Source organism: Corvus brachyrhynchos, unplaced genomic scaffold, assembly GCF_000691975.1.
Source record: "Corvus brachyrhynchos isolate BGI_N302 unplaced genomic scaffold, ASM69197v1 scaffold44, whole genome shotgun sequence".
In the NCBI taxonomy this organism is placed as follows: Eukaryota; Metazoa; Chordata; class Aves; order Passeriformes; family Corvidae; genus Corvus; species Corvus brachyrhynchos.
In genome coordinates this window covers 3,698,110-3,723,174 of record NW_008238359.1, presented here as the reverse complement: position 1 = coordinate 3,723,174, position 25,065 = coordinate 3,698,110, and the positions used below count along the sequence as shown (strand labels likewise).

Here is a 25,065-nt window from a genome sequence, read left to right as displayed (position 1 = left end):
AGCAGAATGACAAATTGGGTTTTACTGTCCTTAGTCATCTAACTGACCTTCTGGCTCAGCCAGAGAAGGGAGAGGAGTTCAAGAGGAACATGTAGCTGCTGTGACTTGATAATCAATGCCAACTATAAAAGTCAGACCCAAGCTTTTCCTGAATGAACGAGATGTGATGGAATCATATCTGTAATCAAGGTGCAGAAAGGGGAGTGGGGGATGAGAGGGAAATAAATATAGTATACTGGCTGTCAGGGTTTCAAAGAAACCTCTGGAATTGCTGTATCTATAGCTTAAATCAGAAATGCTGTTAATGTCTCACAAAACAACACTAGAAGCTCTCAGTCCATAAATTTTGAATCGATTCAAATCTCCGTCTCTCAAATACACACTGAAAAGTTACCCCTTAAATCACTCCATGTCTGCCTAAGAGTGACAGAAAGAAGGGGAGAAAGTGCATTCAGTAACTTCTGATATATGTTCGCTTAATTGAAACCAATATTAAGCTCCTGAATTGGTGAAATAAAACTGCTTTAAAACCTCTACAAATAAGTTTTCGAATTTGGACCCCATATTTGACCAACTTTTATTAGAGAATAAAAGTAACTAGAATAGATGAAAGATTAATCTGGGATAACAGACTGCTGAGGGTTAGGCTTAAAACAGCATTTAAAAGTTTCCATACAGAGGCTGTTATTTTTAATCCATCCAGAATGGAACACATTGGTCTAAGCTGCTTAGTACACACAGATGGATCCTTGGCCCTACAGCAAAATAACCAAAATGACCTGGTGTCTCCACACAGAGCAGATTGGCCAGATCTATAGCACAGAGCATCTTCCTTCTCTGGAGCCCAGGGGACCTTAAGACAAAATAGTTAATTGTTGCCTGAAGTTGTTTATGAAACACTATGAGGATTATGTTGCAGCCTGCCAGAAGTGTGTTTTTTGCAAATTTGTGTGGTACAGTTGTGTCCATCTGTGTGTCCTTGTGCTGTGGATGTAAAGAGCAGACCCATTCTGCCCTCTCATCTCCCAGACCCTGCCCAACTCTTCTCCCAGCTGCACCACATAGGAGCTGCCTCTGGTGCTCATTTTTGTGCTTTCACTGAGCCGATTTAATTTGCTAGGTTTGCAGAATACACACACTTTTGGAGTATAAATTTTCTGTCACTTCAGTGAAAAAAATCCCCATGGTGGAGACCACTGGGCACTAGCTCTGGCATAAGCAAACCAGCAGCAGCTGATAGAAGCAGGATAAACCATTCTCTGCCATGGGGAGACATTGCACAGTCTCAGATATATCACTGAATTGTGCTCTTATTCCACTTTTTATGAATAAATAATTGATGTGTAACCTATGTGCACACATGTGTCCAGCCATGAAAGCTAATTACAGGTTTTGATATTCAGAATTTGAAAAAAACTGTCAGTATTTTTTGGGTATTCTTACTTTCTTCTCATCCCAAGTAATAATAAGCTTTAAAAGTTCAAGTCTGGTAAAAGAAAATCTGCAGCAAAGATCTTGGAGAGTTTTTTAAGCTCCTAATTTCCCAGTGAAAGTGATGAATTTAGACAGATGTGCATAGTAAAGCTAAATTTAAAATAGTTAAACATTGCTGGAAATAGGATCTAAAACAAGAATGAGGTGTTCTATAATAAAAACAATAATTGGGGCTGAAGTGAATAACTAATTGCCATTTCTGAAATGAGCTTTATTGTCTTGTTTACTACACTGTAAACCAAGAATAATTCCACTGTATTTTACTGTGCTAGTCATACAACTGAATCAGAATTTGAGCTTCTGCTTTATTGCTGGATATGAAGGGCAATGAGATGAAACAGCAATGTGAATCTTTCTGAACGAACAAAATTGTTTCATTTGGGAGGCCATTCTGAAGCCAATAAAGCTGTGGTAGGAATTAATTTTCTCCGTATGCTACATGGGACAAAATTGTTCTTACTGGTGAGCATGTATTTACAGCCCTTGGCACAATGGGATTAAACGGTTTTCTGGGATCCAGGTCATGGTCATTTGCTAATATAAATAGAATCCATCATAGAATCATAGAATGCCAGGTTGAAAGGAGACATGAAGGATTATCTGGTCCAACCTTCCTTGGCAAAATGAAAACACAAGTCTAGACAAGATGGCCCACCACTCTGCCCAACTAAATCTTCAAAGTGTCCAACACTGGGGAATACACCACTTACCTAGGCAGATTATTCCAATGGCTGATTTTTCTCTCTGTGAAAAATGTTCCTCTTGTGTAAACCAGAATCTCCCCAGGAGTAACTTGTACCTCTCATCTTTTCCATGGCACTCCTTGTCAAAGGAAATCTTTGTAGCCAGTCTTTAAATTTTGGATCATGGTGACAAGGTCTCCACTAATTCTTGTTTTCTCAAGGCTGAACAAACCAGTTCTCTCAGCTTTTCCTCACATGGCAGACTTTTCAGTCCTTTGATCATCATTTTGCCTCTTCTCTGGACCTTCTCCAGCCTGTTCACACTTTTTTTTGTACAGAGGAGACAAAAATTAAATTCCAGGTGTGGTGTAATGATTTCTTTATCACTGCTGTTGAAGTACTCTTTGATGCAACCCAGGATCCTCTTGGCTTTCTTAGCTGTAGCAGCACCTTGTTCACTCATATTGAGCTCGTGTCCACCAGAAGCTCCTGGTCCCTTTCTACAGAGCTTCTCCCCCTCCAGGTACATATCCCAGCTTCGCTGCATTCCTGGGTTATGTTTTCCCAGGTGCAAGACCTTATACTTGTTGAACTTCATAGGCTTCTCATTAGCTCACTCTTCCAGCCTGTCCAGGTTTTCTTGCAGAGTAAGTGTCCCTTCTGAAGTCCTCCCTTCTCCACAGCTATAATTATATCTGTAATTATAGATGTGGCATTGGGGCTATATTTTTCAGCTGGACATAACAAAAACCATGACTTATCATAATTTGTAAGCTGTTAAAAGGCAGGATAAGCCACTAGCATTATTTCAGTCACATTGTTTGAGACTGAAGTTCTGCCTGTGCAGTTAACTCTCCTTGATAGCAGCAGAGAGACAAGGGAAGGTTGCACAAACTGGGCAAATATAAATTCTACTTGCTCCTGTTACTCCACCAGACATTAAACTTTTACAAGAATTATATGAACCAGACATGGTTTTTATGTATTTAAGTAACACCCAATTGATTTCATTCCTATGTGCTTGTCTGTTCAGCCTTTGAATCCATGCAGAATTTTCTTGCAGATATATCTTCTGACAAGGAGTTCCACATCTTCCCTCTGTGTTATGCGGAAAACCACCTTACTTTGTTTGCTTTTAACTTCTCTTTCATCTGATGCCACCTATATCATGTACTGGAATAGAAAATAAATCATCAACCCTATTCATCTTCTTCATGTAATAGTTTTTTAGGCATCCACAGATTATATCCTACAATTGTCTATTCTCCCTCACTTAGGAGTTTAGTTAGTATTTCACTTTATGGAAGCATGGACTATAACTTTCCCAGGAAACATCCATAAACAGAAATTAATTTCTGACTGGATAAACTGATCTCATGTTTTTTGCATTTTAATCTAAAACATAGAGAAAGAATGCACAAGATTTTTGTGATTTTGAATATATTCCAAGTCAGTCCTAGGAAGAGACCATCATTTGTCTATATCCTTGTCACCTGGGAAGAATGTAATTTTTGTCTTTGAATAGAGTAAGCAGATGTGTCATTGTGCTGAGCACTTTCTCAAGAGTTTGTCAGCTTCCTATTTCATGCATCATTCACTCCTAGCTCTAGTAATCACACAACGTAACATTTCATTAATGTGAAGTTAAAAAGCTGATAGGACACTGAGAAATAATACCTGGACACAGTTGTGTTGGGTTTCCTTGTATTGTGCTACCCCAAGCAAATGCTCCCAGCAATGCGATATCTTCTTACTGTGAAATAAGTGACTGAGCTGGAGTTTATTTTTAAATTTTCTTTATGTTTGGGAATCCAGACTAAAAAACCTGAGTAAACCCAAACCCAGTGTTGTACAAAGACTATAACTGAGATGGTGTGCATCAAAAAAAAAATATTGTGAGGATACATTTTGCTTTCTTCATACTGGCTATGAAGAGGTACTCCAGTGTGAATTTTTCCAAACATATAACATTCTCTCTCTGCTGGAGTCAGTGTTAGTAAGCCACGAAAATCAGGATTAATTTAAATTTGCATCACAGGTGGTGCAGAGTATTGACAAAGGGATTTCAATTGCAGTTGGCTCTCAAAATGGCACATTGGTTGTACAAACACAAGTGAACCCAGCATCAGTCAGTGTGAGACTGCTAATGGTGCGGAAATGGTGACGGCCTGCAACAGGTCTTATGGTCTTAATACTTACAGGTACTAAAAGGCACATTTACATTAAAGCTATAGAGTTGGCAAAAGTAAGCACTTAAATTTTTTTAATGAAAATATTATTTATTTGGGGTTGTCTGTGCAGCATCCTGATGTTAAATTCTTTAATGATATCATCACCTAACATTTTTCACTGAGTGCTTCTATTTGATAGATTCATTGCAACAGGAAACAAAGATTTATATTTTCTCAATTTCAATTATCATTTACAAAGACTACAGGAGAGTTCCTAAAAGAATATCGAAGACCATTTCTTTTAAGTGGAAAATGATATATGAAGCAGTTTACGTGAAACCACTTCACCTGAACATTAAAAAGTATTGTCACTAGGTAATTTTTTTTTTACATTTTAGAAAGTGATTTAATTCTTCATTATGTCTCCTTTCTTCAGTCCACTGCTGCACTGTAAGAAGCTGAAAGCAATTTTCAGCACTCTATACGTAACTTCTTTTAAATTATGTTATTTTTATCACTTCCTAGTACTTTTTTCATTATACAAGAATAAATAGATAGTGAAGGAAGGGAGCTGGAGTGGTAGTGGAAATAAAAAGATGGGTTCTGTTTCATGCACTTTATCTACACAAACTGTGATTAAGTAAAGTAACTCAACTCGTAACAAAAATCCATTATAAGGATTGTGCTTATCTTTAGGTGTTGGTAGTCTACAAGCAATCTTAAGACCAGCTGTATGCTAAAAAGACTGTCATGAATAGAGACAGCTTTAAAGAATGCTATCTCTAAACTGGGGTCACGAAATGGATAACTGCTGGTGATGGCAGTGTATCTGAAGCATAAGAAAAGATAGAATAAAGTAACTTGACTCAAAAAATATGCTCCAATATACAAGTCTGTCACCTGTGTAAGAAGTGTGTATTTATTCTTTGGATGAAGCTAAGCACAAATTTTAAGTGCTGAGTCTAGCGCAAGGATCACTGCAAGAAGTTTCACTGTAGTCCCTGACAACTTTGTGAGCAGGAAAACCCAGTGATGTGGAAAGGCATGCACTAACCATAAAATGTAACAGATATGGAAAATAAGAGGCCTGTTCTTGCAGCTATGGTTTGGGGAAAGAGAAACCAGAAGCTGCTGTCTAACCTTTTGGTCTTGTTAAGGACATGTGAAAACCAATTCCTATTTCAACAACAAGAGTTGTTTAAGCCAGACCGATAAAGCATCCCTAGAAGAGGGGAAAGAAGAAAAGAAAATCTCCTGAATACATGGAGAAGCTGGACCAGTCAAGAAGAAGATATTGTCAAACTGAAGCTTGCTAATTGTCCTATAATTTTTCAACTTTTAGTGCACTATTTTAACATCTTCCTTAATAGAGTAAACCAAATTCACAGTCTTTCTTTAATCTTGTTTTATTTGTAGAGAAATCTGGCTCAGTAAATCACTCCATTCCTTTGGACATATTGACTCTTGAAAGCAGGAAAGAGCATGCTCAGAGGAGGTCTACAAACCTTTCACACTTTGTATGGTATAAATAATGAACTCACCTTTACAAATACTATCTCAAATTAATGAGAGTTTATATTAATCTCCTTTTCACCATGGCAAGGAGCAACTGATAGTCCTCACTAGCTCGTTGTTATTGTCTTCTTGTTGCTCTTGGGGTGTGTGCATTCTCACTTATTTAAAATTAAAGTTGCATCTTCCTTTTCATGTGTTTTACACAGTTTAATCTTCTTGACCTCTTGCATGAATTTCAGAGGACTCTTTTCATTAGTTGAGTCTGTCGGGGTTTCCATTTTGACAGTCATTCCTTAAAAAAATAAATATTTTTGTGGTACTGAAATTAACAGAACACTATCTCCAGTACAATAATGACAACAGCATGACAACTTGCAAATTAATGTTAAAATAGATTATCACCCTTTCACACTCGTTTTTGATATATTTTTCAACATAACTTACTTGTACAATATAAAGTCTCAAATGTGTTAAACAGCAGCATAATTTATTTCTGTTTTCCACAGACAGGATATTTTATTGAAGTTCACAAGCCTTCTATACCTTGTCAAACATGTGAGGAACAGTTGATAAACCATTTAAAAAAGTGTTACAGATGCAATCAGCCATTAATAGAACCCAAAATGCTGATTCTGGCCATGTTCGTTAAACACAGATGTTGATGGCTCTCCTATATAATCCTTGCAAATTTTCTTTTGTAGGCCAGACATGTTCTTCCATGATTTATTTTATTCAATTATTTTAGTATAAGGATCTTAATACTAGCTGTACTTCACTGTCTTATGCTGGTGCTCAGAGGTTTCCATCAGAGATGGACTTTACGATACAATAAATGTTGTCTGTAATTTACTATGGGCTGTAAAAAGCTTATTTGCTAAGGAGCTCATGATGTAGAGGTGAACAAATGTCATGAGGCTCTTGTAGCCTCTTACACCACCAGAATTTAATTAACTATGATTGTCTGGAAAGCAGTGTCCTTCCTCCAACACTAAATAAACCTTTTTTTTTTTTTTCTATCACATGGGATGAGCAAACAATAATAAATTATTCTCATGTCTTTTTCATCAGGAAATTCAATCTTTGTGATCCAGGTAATGTTCATTCTTGGTTTCTTGAATTGTTTCCCAAATGCTGTAATTTAGTTTTGGTAGAATTACACATTATTCATCACATCAGCAAATGGTAAACACTTGTTGAATGAAGTCATAATGTCATTAGGATGTGAGCAAAAAGTTGAAACTCTTCTATGATTTTTCTCTCTGAATATAATCTCAAAATGAAATTCCAGGATTACAGCTTTACAGGTATTCCTTTGCCTTTAGATAGGAGACAGGAGGAAGACTGCAGGATCCTATCACTGAGTTATCATGTAATCATAGAATGATTTGGGTTGGGAGGAACTTTAAAGACCACCTAGTTCCAACCCCCACTTCCATGGGCAGGGCCACCTTCCAGTAGACCAGGCTGCTCAAAACTCTATACAGCCTGACACTGAGCACATCCAGGGATGGGGAGGCCCCAGCCTCTCTGGACAACCTGTTCCAGTGCCTCACTACCATCACAGAAAAGAATTTCTTCCTGACATCTAAACTATATCTACCCTATTTCAGTTAAAAGCCATTCCCCCTTGTCCTATCACTCCACACCCTTTTCAAAAATCCCTCTACAGCTCTCTTTAGTGACTTTAGACACTGAAAGGTGTTATGAGATCTCCCTGAAACCTGTGCATTTCTAACACGTTGAGTTTTAGTTCTTTGTTTGTTTTCTGAATGTGCTGGAGCCATCACGTCATAAAGCCTTCAATTTTTAGATTTGATCTGCATTTTGATTGGTGTTGATGACGGCCCCAAATGATACTCTGCATCGTGAGAGCTGAGTGAGGATAATGTAGGGTGGTGGCAGTCTGAGTACCTGTCACATCACACCAAAACTAAAAGTCTTAATAGTAGCAACAAATTTAAGAGAGGAAAAAGCCAGTTTTATTGGACATGTAATTTCTTCTATCCTCAATGAAGCCAAAGAAAATTACTTTTCACTAAAAATTGTGAAACTGTGACCATAATTGGATGATTCATCAGGGACATTTCCAAGGCATGCATCTTTCTGAACATATTAGAAATAGATCTTTCAGTATTGTATTCACACACTTCTTGCTCACAGTGAAATACTGAAAGATTAACCAGATACCACCAAATTGGTGCATTGTGGACCTCTGTATGAGCTGAACAGGCAGTACTTTACAAGATTTGGAAACTGCTTGTTCTGCCGCAAAAATTTCTCTACTACTTCAACAATTAAAACTCTTATACAGATTGTGTGAAGCATATTTATTGCTGTTGTTAATTGGAATACACGAATCAAAGGAGGAAAGGTGCGATCTGTGGGTTGAACTTGACTTCTCTGGACACAGTGAAATTTATGTTCCAAGAGAAATTGTTGTATAAATTCAGACACTTCTCTCTAGTATTTATTTGTGTCATGCTAACATTTTCCTGTGATAATTTTTAAGAAATTCTGGTCTGCTTTACTTTGTAAATCAATTACTTTTATAAATTCACACAAGTGCTCTCTCAGAGATTAAGCTCAAGAAAGTCTGATATATTTTAGGATCTCTTGTGTCTCCTCTGACAGTTATATCTGGCCTGACCATGAAGATTAATTCTGTAGCTCAAAAGTAGGTCTGCTAATGAGCATTAATGTGGCAACCCTATCTGTGAGGTCAGGAAAGAGGAAGAAGGGGAATGAGCACATTCAAGCATCTGCATAACAGAAGATGAGACTATGATAATTTCCAGTCTAGAGCTGGTGTCAGGTGTGGTCAAGTTGCTGTGACACATAAACCAGACCTTTGGTGCCTGCAGGTGTATGTCACCAGCATTCATGAGTAAACTCATCCTCTGGAGAACCCCTCGAGATCACAGCAGTTCATTGTGGAACTCCTGAACTGAGACACAAAGCAAGAGAAAATTTAGAAACCATTCCTAAGAGCAGAGCTCATTAGACTGAGGTCACTGACAGAGCACTGAGGAACAGGTTCTTTCCTTTACCTGAGTTGAGAAGGATTAAATACTCCCAGGGTGCATAGGTTGAGGGGCAGCTACTTTTTGAAGGAGCTGGTGGGAGTCCGCAAGGGCGGAATGTTCTTTTGTAGGAATGTTACTTTGTTCTCAGTAAATTGTTCCCACTTTGGGCCTCATTTACAGGAAAATGGTATAAGCAGGTAAAGCTCAGCTATGGTTTTCTTTAAAATTCTCAATTTTGATATGAAGATAGAGCAGAATTTTGTAACTGTTGGAACATCTGAGAATTCGCTTTAGTCATGCACTTTTCTAGAATGTATTTTCTGGTTTAGATTCTTCCACTTTATAATTGCAGTGCTGTTTTTTCATAAGTACATAAAAATAAAGTAATATTTTCATGTTCCCTTGTGTAACTTAAAACCTACATTTTTTTAGTAACTGACTATTATAGTTATATAATGCATATTCTGTATGCAGGAAGCTCTAGGCATATAGCTTTAAAATACACAGTAGTCATTGAGCTACACTTTGTGATTTTTTTCCTTAGTAAGATATGCCTTTTCCACTCTTGAATACTGGCAACGAATGTTAGAAAAAGTAAATACACCAATGTGTTCTTAGTTTAAACTTGTTTATTTGTTTTCTTGTTTGTTTTATTCTTTTGGGTTTTTAAAATCTGAAACTTATATATGATATTTTGTAAATATGTCTCAATTATTTTTTTACAAGTTGCATTGTTGTGATAACAAAAGCATGTTCATTTTTTAAAGGAAAAAGCTCCTAGTTTTTGAGATTACAAGAACCTAAAATGGAATCTAGGTTTAATATTAACGAACTACTGACAGAAAAAAAAAACTATGAAGATTTTAAGTCTTCATAGCTTTTCATTTCAATAGGTTAATGAATAACTATTACTTATTGTCTTCTTAGTAACTCAACAAAAAACTTGAAGCATGAAAATAATGATAAGAAGTAAATCCAATTGACAGTTCTTACCATGTCCAGATTAGAAGCTCAGTCTATCTTTTATTTTGAAATATTTTACTCTGTTAAGAAATGGACTCCAGAAACAACTACCAACTTTCCCACAAAAACAGTAAATATTTTACTGTCAAAAAAATTCCAGACTTTTTTGCAGTGGCCAAATTATCTCAGTTGCTTCTCACCCTGTTGTCAAACTCATCATTGTATTTCATATTTCTCTATTTCAAGAAAATATATAGACAATATAAATTTGCCAATGTTATATTCATCGGTTGGATTCATGGGTCTGGAATTGAGAAGGTGAGGACACATTGTTCTCTAAACCAGACATATTTCTTTATAAATAAGCACTAATGCAGGATGCAGATTAGTGGGGCCCACCACTGTTCTGGACTGTGCTCACTACAGTATCAGCCAAAGTCATGGATGAAGATGGATGACACATTTTCAATTTATAATGCAGAACAGGTCTAAATTCACTGTCTAGACTAACAAGCTCTGTGGCATGTGGGTGAGATAGAAGCTGAGATAGTGAAACAGCTGCAGAAGGTGGGCTTTTTATTAGTGTTCTTTTAGGTGGATCACTAAGAAATGGTCACCTAAAGGTAGCAATAATCCTCGGATAAATACAACTTTATTGTCTGGAGTGCTCCTCTAGGATAGGGCTGGAGGCTGTATAATTTTCTACATATTAAAGCAGTTGCATTTGATTGGTCTAGTTATATTTTATAGACCTTCAACACAGCCTGAAAGATACTAGTTACAATATAAGACCTCTTTGTCTCCTGACATATGCTGCTGCTTCTGTTGGGTTTCATGGTGCATTGCCTTCCACATTGTCAGGTACTGCTGTTACCAGAGAGCCACAGAGCTTTCTGTCACTCGAGACAAGAATATAAACAATTGGACACAAGATGTGTAGGTTAATACAGCTGGCTATCTCACATCCCTAAGGAAAAGCATAGGCAAATCTTATGCATGTTAAAGGTTAATCATTAAATCTTTCTCTGATTTGCACATTCAGGAAGAACATCAATAATTCCTCACTATCATTTCCAGATCCACTATCATTTGCAGATATCTTTCTGTTCCTAAGTATAAGGTGAACAGTCAGGAGCTGGAACTAGTCAGGTACCATCAGAACTGTTCAACTTCCTGCACAGCTACACAGGCTAATCAGGCAGAAGTGACCAAAGCAGCAAGATGTTGCCACCAGTTCTTATAATTTCAATAAGCATTGTAGCTATTGAAGTTGTTGTTGGATTTATTGGAAATGGATTTATTACAACTGTTAATATCATTAACTGGATCAAAAGCAAAAAAATTTCTTCTGCTGACATGATCCTGATCTTTCTGAGCACATCAAGATTCATCTTGCAGGTGACTGTCCTGATGCACATCCACAGTCTCTACTTTGCAGATGTGCTTAAGTTGGAGTCGGTGTACAAAGACTTTGGTGCTGTGTGGATGTTTGTGAACCATGCCAGCTTGTGGTTCAGTACATGGCTCTATGTACTCTACTGTGTAAAAATAATCAAAGTCACCCACTGGCTGCTGCTGAAAATCAAGCGCAGAATAGCTGGGATGATCCCATGGCTTCTTCTTGGATCGCTGGTGATCTCTTCTATGACTTCTCTTCCTTTGCTATGGATTACACCCAGCACTTACCTATGCAGCTCAACAGGGAACTGCAGAGAAAATAGCACAGCTCATATCACGAACTGGGATAGTTCATATCTCTACTTGCTGGTTCTTTACTTTGTAGGTTGCTTTTTCCCTCTAGTACTCTCTGTGGTAACATCAGCTCTGATAATTACTTCTCTGTGGAAACACAGAAAGACAATGCAATGTTACACAGATACTTTCAGGGATGCTATGATAGATGTTCACCTAACTGCTATTAAATCCATTATTTCTTTCTTAATCCTGTATATTTCCAGTTTTGTAGCTCAAATTCTGTTGATACTGTCGACATCTGAAAGTAAAGATGTTGTGAAAGTTGCAATATCCTTAGTTGTAGCTGGGGCATATCCTTCTATGCACTCAATTATCCTGATAATAGTCAATTCAAAACTGAAACTGGCATTTAGGAACTTTTGCCTGCATTTTAAGTGCCATTTGGAAGATAAGCCTCCAAGCCCCAGGCTTGAGAGAAATACTCTCCAGTAAGAGATCTGAAATCAAGACTCTTATGTATTGTTTCACTGTCTTTTTTCTTAACTGGTAACTTTCATCTTCCAGAGCCTTCTGTGACTAGTCCTGCTTAACATTTCAGAGCATCTGAAATAACATGCATTTTTGCCTTACTTGTGCACCAGTCCAGCTCCTTCCATGCTGCTTTATATAGAGTGAGAATAAAAATGTACTGAATGAAAGCAATGTACTTAAAAAATAAATCAGTTTCAGGTTGCTTTGTGATTTTAGATTATCAGTTTAAGGCTGAAATTTTTATGACCTGCTTGAATGGAAGAAAATGGGACTAAAACAGACAAGAATGTACAGAACTCACAAATACCAGCTCTTGGCTAAAGGATTTTTCACCTGAGAAGATTAAAATTTGACTAAAAACATGTGCAAGTCATAGCTAGTGTTACATAGATAAAAGAAAATGCTTTGAAACTGGAAAACCTATCAGAATTATAACCTGAGGGAACATTAAGATTTGGAAACATACAGCCAATTAATATAATCAAATTACATTCTGAACGAGGTTTATTTGTGTTAGGATTCCAGTATGTCTGTAACAATGTAGTGGTTAAATACCTATTTAAAAATGGATACTTCTGTTTGAAATATGTGTTATGCTTATTGTTTCGTTTTCTTGAAAGTGCATTACCAAGATGGTGATTACAATGTAAAGAGATGTAGGTACATAGAACTACCTGTAGAAAATCTCACTCTTGTTGAGTTGACCATTCTGATCATAGATTTACCTTTATTGTCATGATTTGCTATTGCTCTGAGCAGCTGGGAGTTGCTTCTAAGGCTGTTCTCTTTTAATATTTTATGTTACTATGAAGTTTCACTTGAGGTTGGTGAAATATATTCAAGAAGACCTGTTGTGTTTTATCAAATAATGTGTTTGATAAATCTATTCTAAAGTTCTCAGCTCATCTCAAGTATTTTTATGTTGTACATTTCTCTTCAGGAGTTTAGATAATGCCAGATTATAAATTACTGGGGTGAGAGTTTCAGTCCCACCTAGAAAATCAATGAGCAGACTTATTATTGGAGCGTAGTGGCCTCAGTTTTTGAAACACCAGAGTAACAAGTTTATAAAATGCTTTGGAAATCACTGTCTAACAATATTAGATAAAGAGTGAATATAATTGATAGGTTTTAATTGATATCTTAAAATATTTTTGAGAATGAAATATATGATAATAGGACACACAAAAGGATGCCTGTGTGACATGAAGTGATATGATTATTAGCATGTGTAAACTGTGAGTTCAGAGCAGAAGGGAGGGTCATTAATCTCACAAACACAGTATTTGGAGGCACAGCACAATGTACTGTAAAAATAAGGCTTCCATGATGTCCAGTGCTGTGGTGCTGAATCAAGAGAGACACAAAAGTCCCTCGAGGGAACCATCATGCACATGTCACAGCAGCACTCTGCTCTGCTCTACAGCTGCATGCCCTGACAACACAGACCAAGGTTAGAGCAGCTGTACATCAATAGCTCTTCCAGCTGGCAACATCATGAAAAGAAAGTGTCCTGAAAGAAATGAGCTTGTTTCAGACTTTTTTATTATGGTGTGGTTGGTGGTGATATTTGGGTTTTTGAAGCTGATAATTTCCCCAGTGAGCTCATTTCTCTTCAGGTATTTCCAAACCTTTTTCTAGAGAGAGTCTGAAGTAAAGGAATCAGAGCCAAAGATGATAATAACAGCCCTTGCTCAGCTTCTTCACTGCCTCCTCACCTTCAGGAGAGGGAGATCTGAGGCAGGAGTAATCATTAATAAAATATCCTCCAGTGCTTCCAGGGGAGGGGGAGGACAAAGCTCAAGGACTTGATGTCTTTATATTGTATTGATGAAAGTTTTGTTACACACAGCATAGAGTGAGATAGATGGGTACATAAATTAGAATTTTAAATGACTGGATTGGTAAATAAATTATTAGTTTTGTCCTTTTCCATTCCATCCTTCCCTCAAGCTTCAATTTATTTTCATGACTTCTTCCACAGTATATACAGATTCTTATTTGTCATTTGATCCTACCCTGCTCTTTGGATTTCATCCTATCCCACACTAAAATAATCTTCTGTTTTCTCTTCAGAGCTAGCCTTCCCTTTCAGGTACATTTAAAAAAGTTTTCTCATTATTATTTTACAAAAAATGTCATTCACAAAATTGCAGTAAAATTTTTACTACATCTAGTTTATTCTAGAAAGCAGATCAATAAACCTGATGAATGTTTTGGCACTTACTATTTGTGCCCCAAAAAATCACAAAAATAACATAGTTGAGATTTCATTGTCTAAGAAGTATTTATATGATGATTGAAAATAAGACTGAATCCATCAATAAATTTCCCCTGGAACTTTTCAAGTTACATGAAACAGGGGCAACATGAGTTGGAAAATACTGTCTGCAGTTTGTATGAGGCCAAAAACTGTGGCAGCAGCAAAATCATCGCAAGTATGATGAAAAATGGTGATTAGTATTAGTGCAGTTGTTCATACTGGCTGCATGAAAACCAAACCTTGTCTTCTTCAACTTTTTTTTTTTTTTTTTTTTTTTTTTTTTTTTTTTTTTTTTGAGTGCCATTGTGCTTGCCAGGTCAGAATTCATCACACTTCTGTTTCCTGGAAAAGCGGTATTTTGCTGTGCAGATATTAAGGGACTTTTGATTGCAATCTCAGTAGCATATGTATGAAGCTGGCAAATTTCTCTCTACCAGTCTTTCTGTATGTGAATCAGAAAGAACTACCACAGACATTCTGTGTTTCAACTGCTTGCCTGATTTGTCACATCTTTCCTTTTGCCTGCATTAGTCAGAGGCTCTACCCGACCAAATCATTAGCGGGGTGGTGGATATGAGCTCTGCTATGTCTAACATAATGTCTCTCCTCTGCTAGCCATGCAGTCTTCCTTGCCCTTTCTGAGAGTTTGCTGTTCTCCATGATGTAATTATTTCTCTGCAAGGTACACAAGTGAGCACTGCCAGCTCCATGGATCCCAGAACAAATGCTCCTATAAATGCCACTAAATCTCCAATCTTCACTTTTGCTGGTTTTCTAGTGGTAATCAGGAAGCTTTTCACCTTCCTTACATCTGACAGCACAATGGTGCTAATTTATTCTGAATAATTTTGGGTAATTTCAAAAGTAAAAAAAGTGTCAATGAAAATACCACACTGTACCTATCTTTTCTTGAAATACAGCTTTGCACCTTTCTGCAAGGTCTGGAGAAAAGTTTTTCCTCCTGTAAAAGTTTATAATAGGACTCTAACCTGGGGTTACTTTTATCTCTGTTTATTTATTGTCTTTCCTATCATAATACCCAGCCTTCATTTCATTAATATCACAAGGACAGTTTCTCCAATGTTACAAAATACTTCTGAAGGCTAATCCCTCTTCCCCTCAATATTTCTTTTCCTGTTTGTTCCTCATTTGAGGAAATCTGTGTGGGAGGTCATTGTAGCTTAGTTAGGTCCATAAATAGTGTTCAATATAAATCTGTCAGACAAACCCTTCATAGAGACATGGGTCTTAAGGTTTATTAAAAAAAATAAAGACCAAATAAAAATAATTTTGTTTCTAAATTTATGTGAAAATAGCTTTGAATACTGTAAATATTAAAAATATAAATTAGGTTCATGTTAATATTACTTTTAAGACTTATTATTATTTTTAAAGTGCCATTTCTCCTTCCCAATATCTATGTTTTTGCAATGACTCAAACTTTACATTGGACAAAGTAATCATAATATCAATTATATCAGAGAAGAGCATGGGACCTCTTAAAACCAGAGTTCCTGATGCTCATAAGCTTTTCAGTGGTCAGAGGGTTTGTCATTGCTAGAACTTGGCTTGTCTCCACATTGAGAGGCCATATCCCTTCTCTGGTATTCAGCCTATCTGTGTGTGAAAGGACAGGGATATTTTATCATCAGAAAACAGAGCAGTAGTATGGGTAGTGGCTACAGTGGGATTTAATTGGGCTTTTGAGAGGAGAGGAAAGTGAGGAGAAGTCTCACAGATCCATGAGATTTGCTTTGGCTGGTCTCTTTTCCCAGTACAGGTAAACAAACAGATAAACAAACAGATAAACAAACGGGTGACAAAGCAGCCTTCCAAAGCTGATATTGCTGAACTGGGATCCATGCACTGAATGCTCCACTGCAAAACAGTTCTTTTGCTGCCACAGCAAAAGCAGAGGCAAAGTGATAAACAGGAATAATGACTTGATGTCATAATCTCTTAACTACCTATTGGGGGGGAGGGGTGAAATTAAACCCTTTCTGGCCTTTAGGCACTCAGATGTGACATTGTGATGAGATTAAGATGGATGATGTAACTCATAAATTTAAAAATATGATTGGTAGGTAATTTTATTCTATTTTTTATCTTCATCCACCCCCTCCCCCAGTGTCATATTTGAATTTCATTTTTTCTGGTTTTATATCTTTTATTTTTTCCCCTCTCTTTTGAGTATTTCTTTTTCTTTTTCCTTTTTAGAAAAAAAATAGTTCTTCATTTATCACTCACATTTCTTGCCACTTCCTCTAAAAATCTCCACTGTTTTTACACCTACTGCTGCTGTTATTGCAAATATATACTAATGAAATCAAGATGGGTTCATTCACATATTTACTTTATTATAATAAACACACATTTCAAGGCACCTTATTGGTTTTGGAAGACTCATACTTTTCCTTTTGTGATAAAATTGCAAATAAAATTTCTCCCTTTCCTTGTGAAGACATTTAAAAAACTAAAAAAACCCAGCAAACAAAATCCGACATGCTGAGACCCTGAGATATGTGAATCTTCCCTTTCAAATCCCACTTCAGTCAGTTCTGCTTTGTTGTCCTTTCCCTGTCATTTGCTTTCTCTCACCCCAGTGAGGATCCCTTTTTCCTTTACAGACTGCTTTCTATTTTCTTTCTCATTTTCTCTCTCTCCTTTAAGATAGTTCTTAAAGTCTTTACTTTTCCCTTCCTCTGTTTAGTTTTAATCCTCACCCATCAGTCCCTCAAACATTCTTGTTCATTTCTGTGTTTACACTGTTTGTGTCCCTTCCAGAGTAGAGATGACCATCCAAATATTTTCATTGCTTAAGATTAAGATAAGTAGCAAAAAGAAGAAATAGAATGTAGCTGCACGTATGCAAACAGCAAAGTGGAAAACACTGCGTTCAAACACTGCATATATAAATTTTACATTTAGAACTAAAATTATTTGAAATATTTGCATCCTGAGGAACATCAGAAAGAAAGTATGTATTTATAGACTTGCTCACTCTCTTAAAGAAGACAACAGAAGTCTGTCTACGGCAATTTATTCTCACCACCAGAACAGAACGAAATCAGCTTTTTTTTTTTTCTGAGGAACTTCTCAATCCTCTCCAAGAAAGATGTATGACAAGAGCTACGAGTAGGTATTTGTTGACCTCATTTGATAAATCATAAGAAACACAGTATGAGCCTCATACGGGTGTTCAACCAACAGAGGTTCAGACCCCTCACATAACGTGTAGGTATAATTTGAGTTTCAACAGTCACAGAGATAATATGGGTATCTCTTGCTTGAGATATCCATAGCTTTCTTGGGGAATCTGAAGTAGTGTTATTGCACATGTAGAGAAATATATCTGTACCTGTTGAATAAATAATACCTATCTCTCAGCTAAATTCAATACAAAAGGAGAAAAGACATAATATAAAAACTTCATCATTCTAAAGTCATGTTTGGATGACAGCTGCAGCCAGTCTCCTTTTTCATTGTTTTATACAACTGAGTGAGCTTGTTCATTTTTCTTGTGCCATGGCTCTACTCAGGCAGGAATAGGGAGAAATTTTCCCAAAAATATCCCCTGGAAAAGGTTACCCTGCGATATAATATCTCTTGGCTTCTATTCTCTGATGCCATAAGAGCTGAAATCTTAGCTCTCCTGTCTTTTGGCTCTTACTACAGTCAGTCTGTGATTATTTCAAAATCCAGCTCCAAAGCACATTCTGTCAAAAGAGAATTCAGCTTTTGGAAAGTCAGTGACAGCTCAGACTTGGTATTAGGTTTGAAACTGGGTGAACACCTATGTAAAAGCTCATAATATATGTAGGCAGTATGGCAAGGGACTGGGAAGGTGAAGTTTCATTAGATGTGTGTGATGAGTCAACCCAAACTTCTCCTTCCCAGTCCCTTGGCCTGCTGCGTCTCATCATGGAGATGACTTGATTTGCTTTACAAAGTCAGTGGGAAAGGTGAAAATATCAGACTGGCCCTGTGGAAGCTTTCAGAAATGCTTTGCTTTTCTTGCTGACTATAGAAAAAAGCCTGCATGCATTACCAAGTTAAGGGGTGAGATGCTTAGCAGTCTTTGGTCAACCTTCTCCTTGAACTTCTTCACCTGTATGAAATTCTCTAGCTCCAAACTGCTGTTCTGGCCAAAACTAGGAACCTTTGGATGATTCTCAGATCACCCCTCAGAGCGCTGGTGGTCTCTTTTGTTATTTCTTCTCACTATACTTTGGCTTATTTTAGCTTTTTGTTTTGAACTTCAGCAATGAATCCTCTCACAGACATCAGGGTGATAGATGCTGAGGTTTTTCAACCCTCCATATCATTCCGTTGGACAATATTGGGATGTACTTCCCTTTCATCATTCCATTTTAATGTAATCAGTTAATTATCTCTGTCCTCAAACTTACCAGAAGGAGGAGATAGAAATCTGGCAACTCTGGCAACTCCAGGACACATATGCATGTAAATATAATTCAGTTTCTGTCTTTTTCCCTTTCCTTCTATGTTTCTAGTTTTATTTGACTGCAGTTATTCAACTGGTGCAGCTAAATCACCAAGATTGCCTGCACTGTCTTTGGGGATCACTGCTTCTTCTTTGAATACACTTTACTCAGTTTATAAAAAATTTAAAACAAAACATTGATTCAATGTTTCATATCTTCCTCTAAGTTGTTATAACACAGAAAATTCCTTGCTTATTTTGAGGGGTAAATTCTAAGAAGAACTTGATACAGATTAATGCAAACACAAAAAGTAGGAAAACCCTTGGAACTGACCATGTTCTTATATACTCATACTTTGAAGACATGGACACAAAGTACAAAAATTTTAAAATTTTTGAATATGCAGTATATTTTCCTCACTTACTTCTGAGGCATTAGATAAATATGATTCTATATCTTAGTTTCGTGATGAAGTCTCTTGTCTCTTTTATCTTTCAGCTGAGCAGGCTCTTGAGTTTTCAAGGGTTAAATTGTTAAATCTCATATTGAAATATTAGAAATCAAACATTTCACTCAAGACACTTTTCCTACAAGAGCTTTTGGTAGGGTTTTTTTTTGTATTATAGCCTATTATTTAAAAGTTGACAGCAAAAGCAGTACAGTTATCTATAAGCCAGCTGTCATGATTTCTTCAGAAAACCACTTTTTGCATTGAACTGATGTTGTGATCATACACCTTGCTGTCATGTGGCTTGATAAGTGATTGCTTGCTGTGAAGAGCCCATGAACTACTTCTAGTACTTGAGCTTCTTACAACATATATTCACATGCAGTTGCAAGCATTGTACTTTCATAGAGCTGATTGAACAATCTCCATCCAAATACATTATTCAACAAACAGTTCTATGGAATAACTTCTTTCCTGACTGAACTTAAAAGAAATTAAGTTGACTCTGATCCTTACAAAGTTTAGTAGGTTCTGTAAAAAGGCACTGTAAATAGGGGAAGAGGGACTCATACTTTAGGTGCATCTCAGATTAGTTCATCTGTGGAGCTTCTGATGATACATCAATCATCTCTATGCTTCATTGTCCTGCAGGAATAAAAAGGTTTTTATTTGCCACTCTAAATTTGTTTGAAATAGTACATAGGATTTGCTGTACAAATGTAGAATATTTAATTTCCCATTTTTATTTTGTTTGTCTACATTTCATAGAACCTGATTTAATGATAAATAAGTGCATGCTTCAAACCATGCCTGAAACAATGCTATATAAAAAATTGATTTTCTTGCCTTTCAACAGAATCCCCAAAGACCCTTGAGTGAAAATCTTATTTTGAGTATTTTCTACATACATCAGACAGCTTAAAAAAAAAAACATGAATAAACCCTATATTATTTAAATAAACCCCATACTATATAGCAGGTATATATCTCAGGCCAAATTTGCTGTATAAGTCAAATTTTTAATAGAAACTTGTGCAAGAAAATCGAAACTTAAAGAAAAAAAAGTAAAAACCCTGTGATGTTTCCCTTCCATCATCTCTTTTCCATAAGAGAAATTTTGGATGTCTAAAGACAGGAAAACTGAGATAAGAAAGCAGTAAGCAGATGGAATGATGGTGCCTAAGACTGGTAGGGGTACATTCCTGTTCCCCATGGTTCTCTGATGACTTCTGTTGGGCTCTGAAGATATCCAACTTTTTGTGGAATTATTTTGGGGTGGAAGAACCAGGGAGAGGAAAGGTTCAAAAATGCAGTTGACTAATTAAACTTGAGGAAAATTTCAGTAGAACATTCCTGTAGGAGACTGAAAGAGCTAAGCAACTGAGGCTAAGAATCTTATCAAAAAGAAAGTCACTATGTCCTACATAGGGAGAAGTTCTCTGGTATGTAAAGGATCTCTAAACTGGTAGAGAGAAGCTCAATAAGATGCAGTGACTGGGAAGTGAAGAAAAACAAAATTAGACTAGGAACAACATCCTCATTTTATCTGTAAGTGTAACTTACCCCCTGGAGAAAAGTGCATTAAGGTGTGATGGATTAACTACCATCTGAGCTCTTTTCAACTAAGCTATAACTCAACATGAGGTTTTACTTTCGATACAGGTGCTCTTTAGTGAAATTCTGCTCCAAGTGCTACACAAACGAACAGACTAATTTGTTTTTATAGCCTGATACACTGATGGAAACTCCAGTCACCATTCCAGCTCCTAGTCTCTGAGAAACAAGTTCTTGTTCTCCAGAGTCAAACACAACATGCATGGTACGATCCTACAGAGTCACCAGATTAGTAGTGCACACAGGAAATTTCTTTCCAGGCAAGCAACATCCGTTCCTTTTTTACTATGGTGTAGCTTTTTTTGGTTGTTTTTCATTCAGTGGAGGTATGGGAAGTTTTGCACTAGTATGGTTACATAGGGTAAGAAAATGACAGTGATGTTAATAAATTTGTGGGCACAAAAGGACACAACAATCTTCTTTCTTTCCATCTGAATTACTTTTTTGTTTTTTGGGGCCCAATCTCTCTAGTAATTCTAGAAAGCATGCAGCTGGATTATATCTGTTACTCCTCAAAAATTATTATTACTGAAAGAGAAGTTAAGACTTTAGTCAAGACATAGGCTTTTTGTCAGCAAACACAGGGTAAAATTTTCCATGAGCCTGCAAAATGTTGGTGTTTAGCAGAGACCAGAAGAAAAGCACTGTACTAGGGATACATAAAATCTGATGAGGCTTATTACTATAAGGTAAATGAGAATCCTCCTTATTGCTGATATTGTGGAATTACTCTTAATTATAACTGCTAAAGTCATCTACAAGCAAAGTCTCTGAACAAACTCAAGTATGAATACAAAAGCCAAGAGAGAATGTTGGGGAACAGAAGGTTCATGAAAACTTGTAGTTGCAACAAAGCAGCCTAAAGACAGAGTGGGAAAGTAGGGATGCTAATTGAAAGATATTATTGTGAAAATGCAAAATAAAATAAACCAGAAGGATAGGTACTTAAGTAGCAACTCCCCGTGGAAGTCCTGAACTCCTATTTATCTATCAGGTTAAAAAAAAAAATTAAAACTATCAAGAATTTAAAAAATATATATATATGCTCTACAAGAAATTTGTTGGTTTTGATTTTGTTTTTTTTTCCCCCTCATTAAATTCAACTGTCATATATTCAAATACAGGAGGGGGAAGAAAGATATGATATGGAAAATCTCTGACCAAGCCCAGTTTTATTAATAATTTATATTTCCTAGTGCCTCATACACCTGTTGTGTTTTCAGATAACAACTTCGCTTTCCATGTTGTACAGATAAGCCAGGTCACTGAGGTTCAGAGTCTTTAGCCTCCACCAAAACCTCGCATTATTATTGAAGGGCTGGTTCATTCAACAGACTGGATCTTCCAATCTCTTAAACTCAAATTTAATCCATTAAATTATGGCTGCTCTCCCTGTACCTGAGAGTCACAAGGCAAAACTACTGCTTAGCTTCAGAAGCTACTTAAATCTGTGTACTATGTCCTAATATGGTTCTTTATTTGCCAGGTCCTCCAAGGAGGAAAACCAAAGAAATATCTCTGTTGTAAAGGGTTTATTATAAAACCCATTCCAGATCTGTACTTTTCCTTCTTTTAGTTCAGTGTAAACAGAGCAAGACAAATACATAACAGTCAGGTTATATCTTCAAAAATTCAGGCTCTCTCAGCAACATCACAAGAAAACTGTCGTAGCTCATTATGAGATTTGGGGATCAAGGCATCAAATATATTTGTGTATTATCCCCCAAGTTAATTCCTTCATTCCCAAATTTTGAGAGACAAATTTAAATAATACCTGTGTAGAGAAACACTGCTCTCCAAGGATTAAACATGTGCTTTTGGTATCATTCACATGATTTAAGGTTTGCGGCTCTGCCCACCATCGAGATTGGTACCAGGGGTTTAGTGGTTGTACCTATCATTTGAAAAGGAGGCCAATACTTCTCAAAGAGGAAAAATGGTAAGGCATGGAATTTTAGTGCGCCATTGTCACACACTTCTCATATTTCTGTGGACTGTGTACAACTCTCTTGGATGCTGATCTCTATTTTTTGTGGTTATATCTATCTAAATCATCATCCAGTGATATATTTTCTGCTGGCAGTAGAAGAATTTTAAAATCTTTTTCATGGTTTATTTTTCTGTCTGTAGAAAAGGGAACCATAGTTCTACTCTACTTTTGAATGGAGTCCTCAGGATAGAGACAGATTCTGCCAAGATAGAGAGCATCTACTCTCCAGTTAACATATTCTAGATGTGCTCAGGCCTATCAAACCAATGCAGTGCTGCTGCTCCTGCTTGATTTGTTTGGAAAATGAAGCTGAAAGACAGTGTGCTGGGATTATACCATCAGCACCCACAGCTGTTCAACAGCACTGGGCATAAGCCTTTAAAGGTAAAGGAACAGAAAGCAGGTAGTGGTGGGTAAAGTACAAATATTCAGTTCTGTGTGAATCAAAACCGACTTACAAAACTCTCAGTTCCCTTCTTTTTCATGGTACATAACAGATAGCTTTTAAAATATTATTACTATTATCATTATTTATTTTATTGCTGTACTTGTCATGTGGCTTACACCTAGATTTGACAGTTACTCTTCCTTTTCCAATTTCTGTGCAATGTGACCAATCTTCAAAATAAGGTCATTTTTTACTAACCATATTCAACACAGGAAAACAATTTGACAAAACTCCTGACATTGAGAAGTGTTATTTTTGCCATTAACTTCAGAGACTAAGATGTTTTTCTTCATTGTGAGACTGTTACCAACAAAGCCGTAGTTTTATTTATAAAATACCATTATTTTCACACTTGGGAGCATATCATACATGTTCAATTAATATCACTAATATTCTTTGTAAACAGCTCTATACAAACTGCTGAGACTGTGACAAATCACAGCAGCCAACAGTCTAACAGCCTTTAGCCAAACTCCAAGCCATACACTCTGAATCAGAAATTAAACATAAAGACAAATCCTTGGAAGATGGCTAGTGATAAAAATATTCAGCAAACACTGTAATAGATTATTATTTTAGTAACCAATTGATAAAATAAGCAATAAAGTTATATTGTCAGCACCTAAAGAGGTGTCCCTCCTTGAGAAATGTTCTCATTTGTAGGTGAAAAACTTTCATAACTGCAAAGAGTTTCGTTGAGAATTATGGAGGATGAAGAACTATGCAGGCATAGTTATAAAATGAGTTATTAATGACATAAATAAAATAGTACGGCATTTGTAAAATAAAAGTGTATGTACTTAGAGGCAAGTGAGAAAGCTGAATCCTTTTTTGAGGTAGCTTGTTCATCATGCAAAGGAAGGAGATTTGACCCTTCCCTGAATGGGTTAATTTTCAAGTCAGCTCTATCATCAGGCTTCAATACCTGCATGCTTAGAGTACATTGGATATTGTTTCTCTGGACAAGGAGGAAGATATTTGGGGTACCTGAGTACCATAGTTAATTATTTTCCTGTCCTTGTCACAGATTTTTATCAAGCTAATACAGAAAATATGAACACAAAAATATATTTGCCTATATAATTCCATACTGTTACCTTCTTTCTTTGGCTTTCAAGGCAGAGAAGCATGTTCTGCTGAACAACATTTACTAGGTGGGGTGATCTATTTTTAACCATAGAGCAGAGCTTTTCATACTGACTGATCATACTGAAAAGGGAATAGAAAGGTCACAGATGTCATTTTGTGGTGAAAAGATGCAGAAGCTTATTGTACGAGATGTCTAACATGCATTAGTTTTCTTATCCTGCTGTTATATTTCACTAATTCAATATGAAAGCTACTTACATGATAATGCTCTGAAATTGTGTTATCAAACTGAGCCACTATCATGGCAATAAGAACAAAATAGAAAAGACTTTAAAGTCTGTTATAAGTCTGCCTTGACCCAATTAAAAACCATGCAGCTCAGCCCTGAAGGTAGTCCAAAAAATCACACACCTCATTGTTCATCATGGGTCATGTCAAGGTCTTGGACTAAGATTTTGCTGCAAAGCATTACAAGACAACAATGAAAAAATTGTTTTGGAGGCTCAGTACTTGATGCTGTAATTAAAAATTATATTTCTTCTTTTCACCCGCTCTGTGAGTCAAAAGAAGCACTCCACTCCAGTCTTTTTTACTCCTTAGGAGACAACATCAACTAAAAACTTTCAAGTAACATGATATATTCACCTGGTCTATAAAATATTATTAGATATGATTTCTATTTTCTGTTTGTTG

The 25,065-nt window shown here is 36.5% G+C and overlaps 2 protein-coding genes across 2 annotated transcripts in view; both read left to right on the top strand.

Moving 5' to 3' along the window:
• TENM4 (teneurin transmembrane protein 4) overlaps window positions 1–25,065 on the top strand; it is a 1,563,774-nt gene that overhangs the window by 129,115 nt on the left and 1,409,594 nt on the right. The gene's annotated exons all lie outside the window — the stretch shown is intronic.
• On the top strand, window positions 11,071–12,036 carry LOC103616740 (taste receptor type 2 member 40-like). Its single transcript, XM_008634963.1, has one exon. It carries the CDS (start codon window positions 11,071–11,073, stop codon window positions 12,034–12,036), a length of 966 nt encoding a protein of 321 aa, XP_008633185.1.

Coding starts and splice junctions, on each gene's coding strand:
- LOC103616740 (XM_008634963.1), top strand. CDS start 11,071: ATGTTGCCACCAGTTCTTATAATTTCAATAAGCATTGTAGCTATTGAA.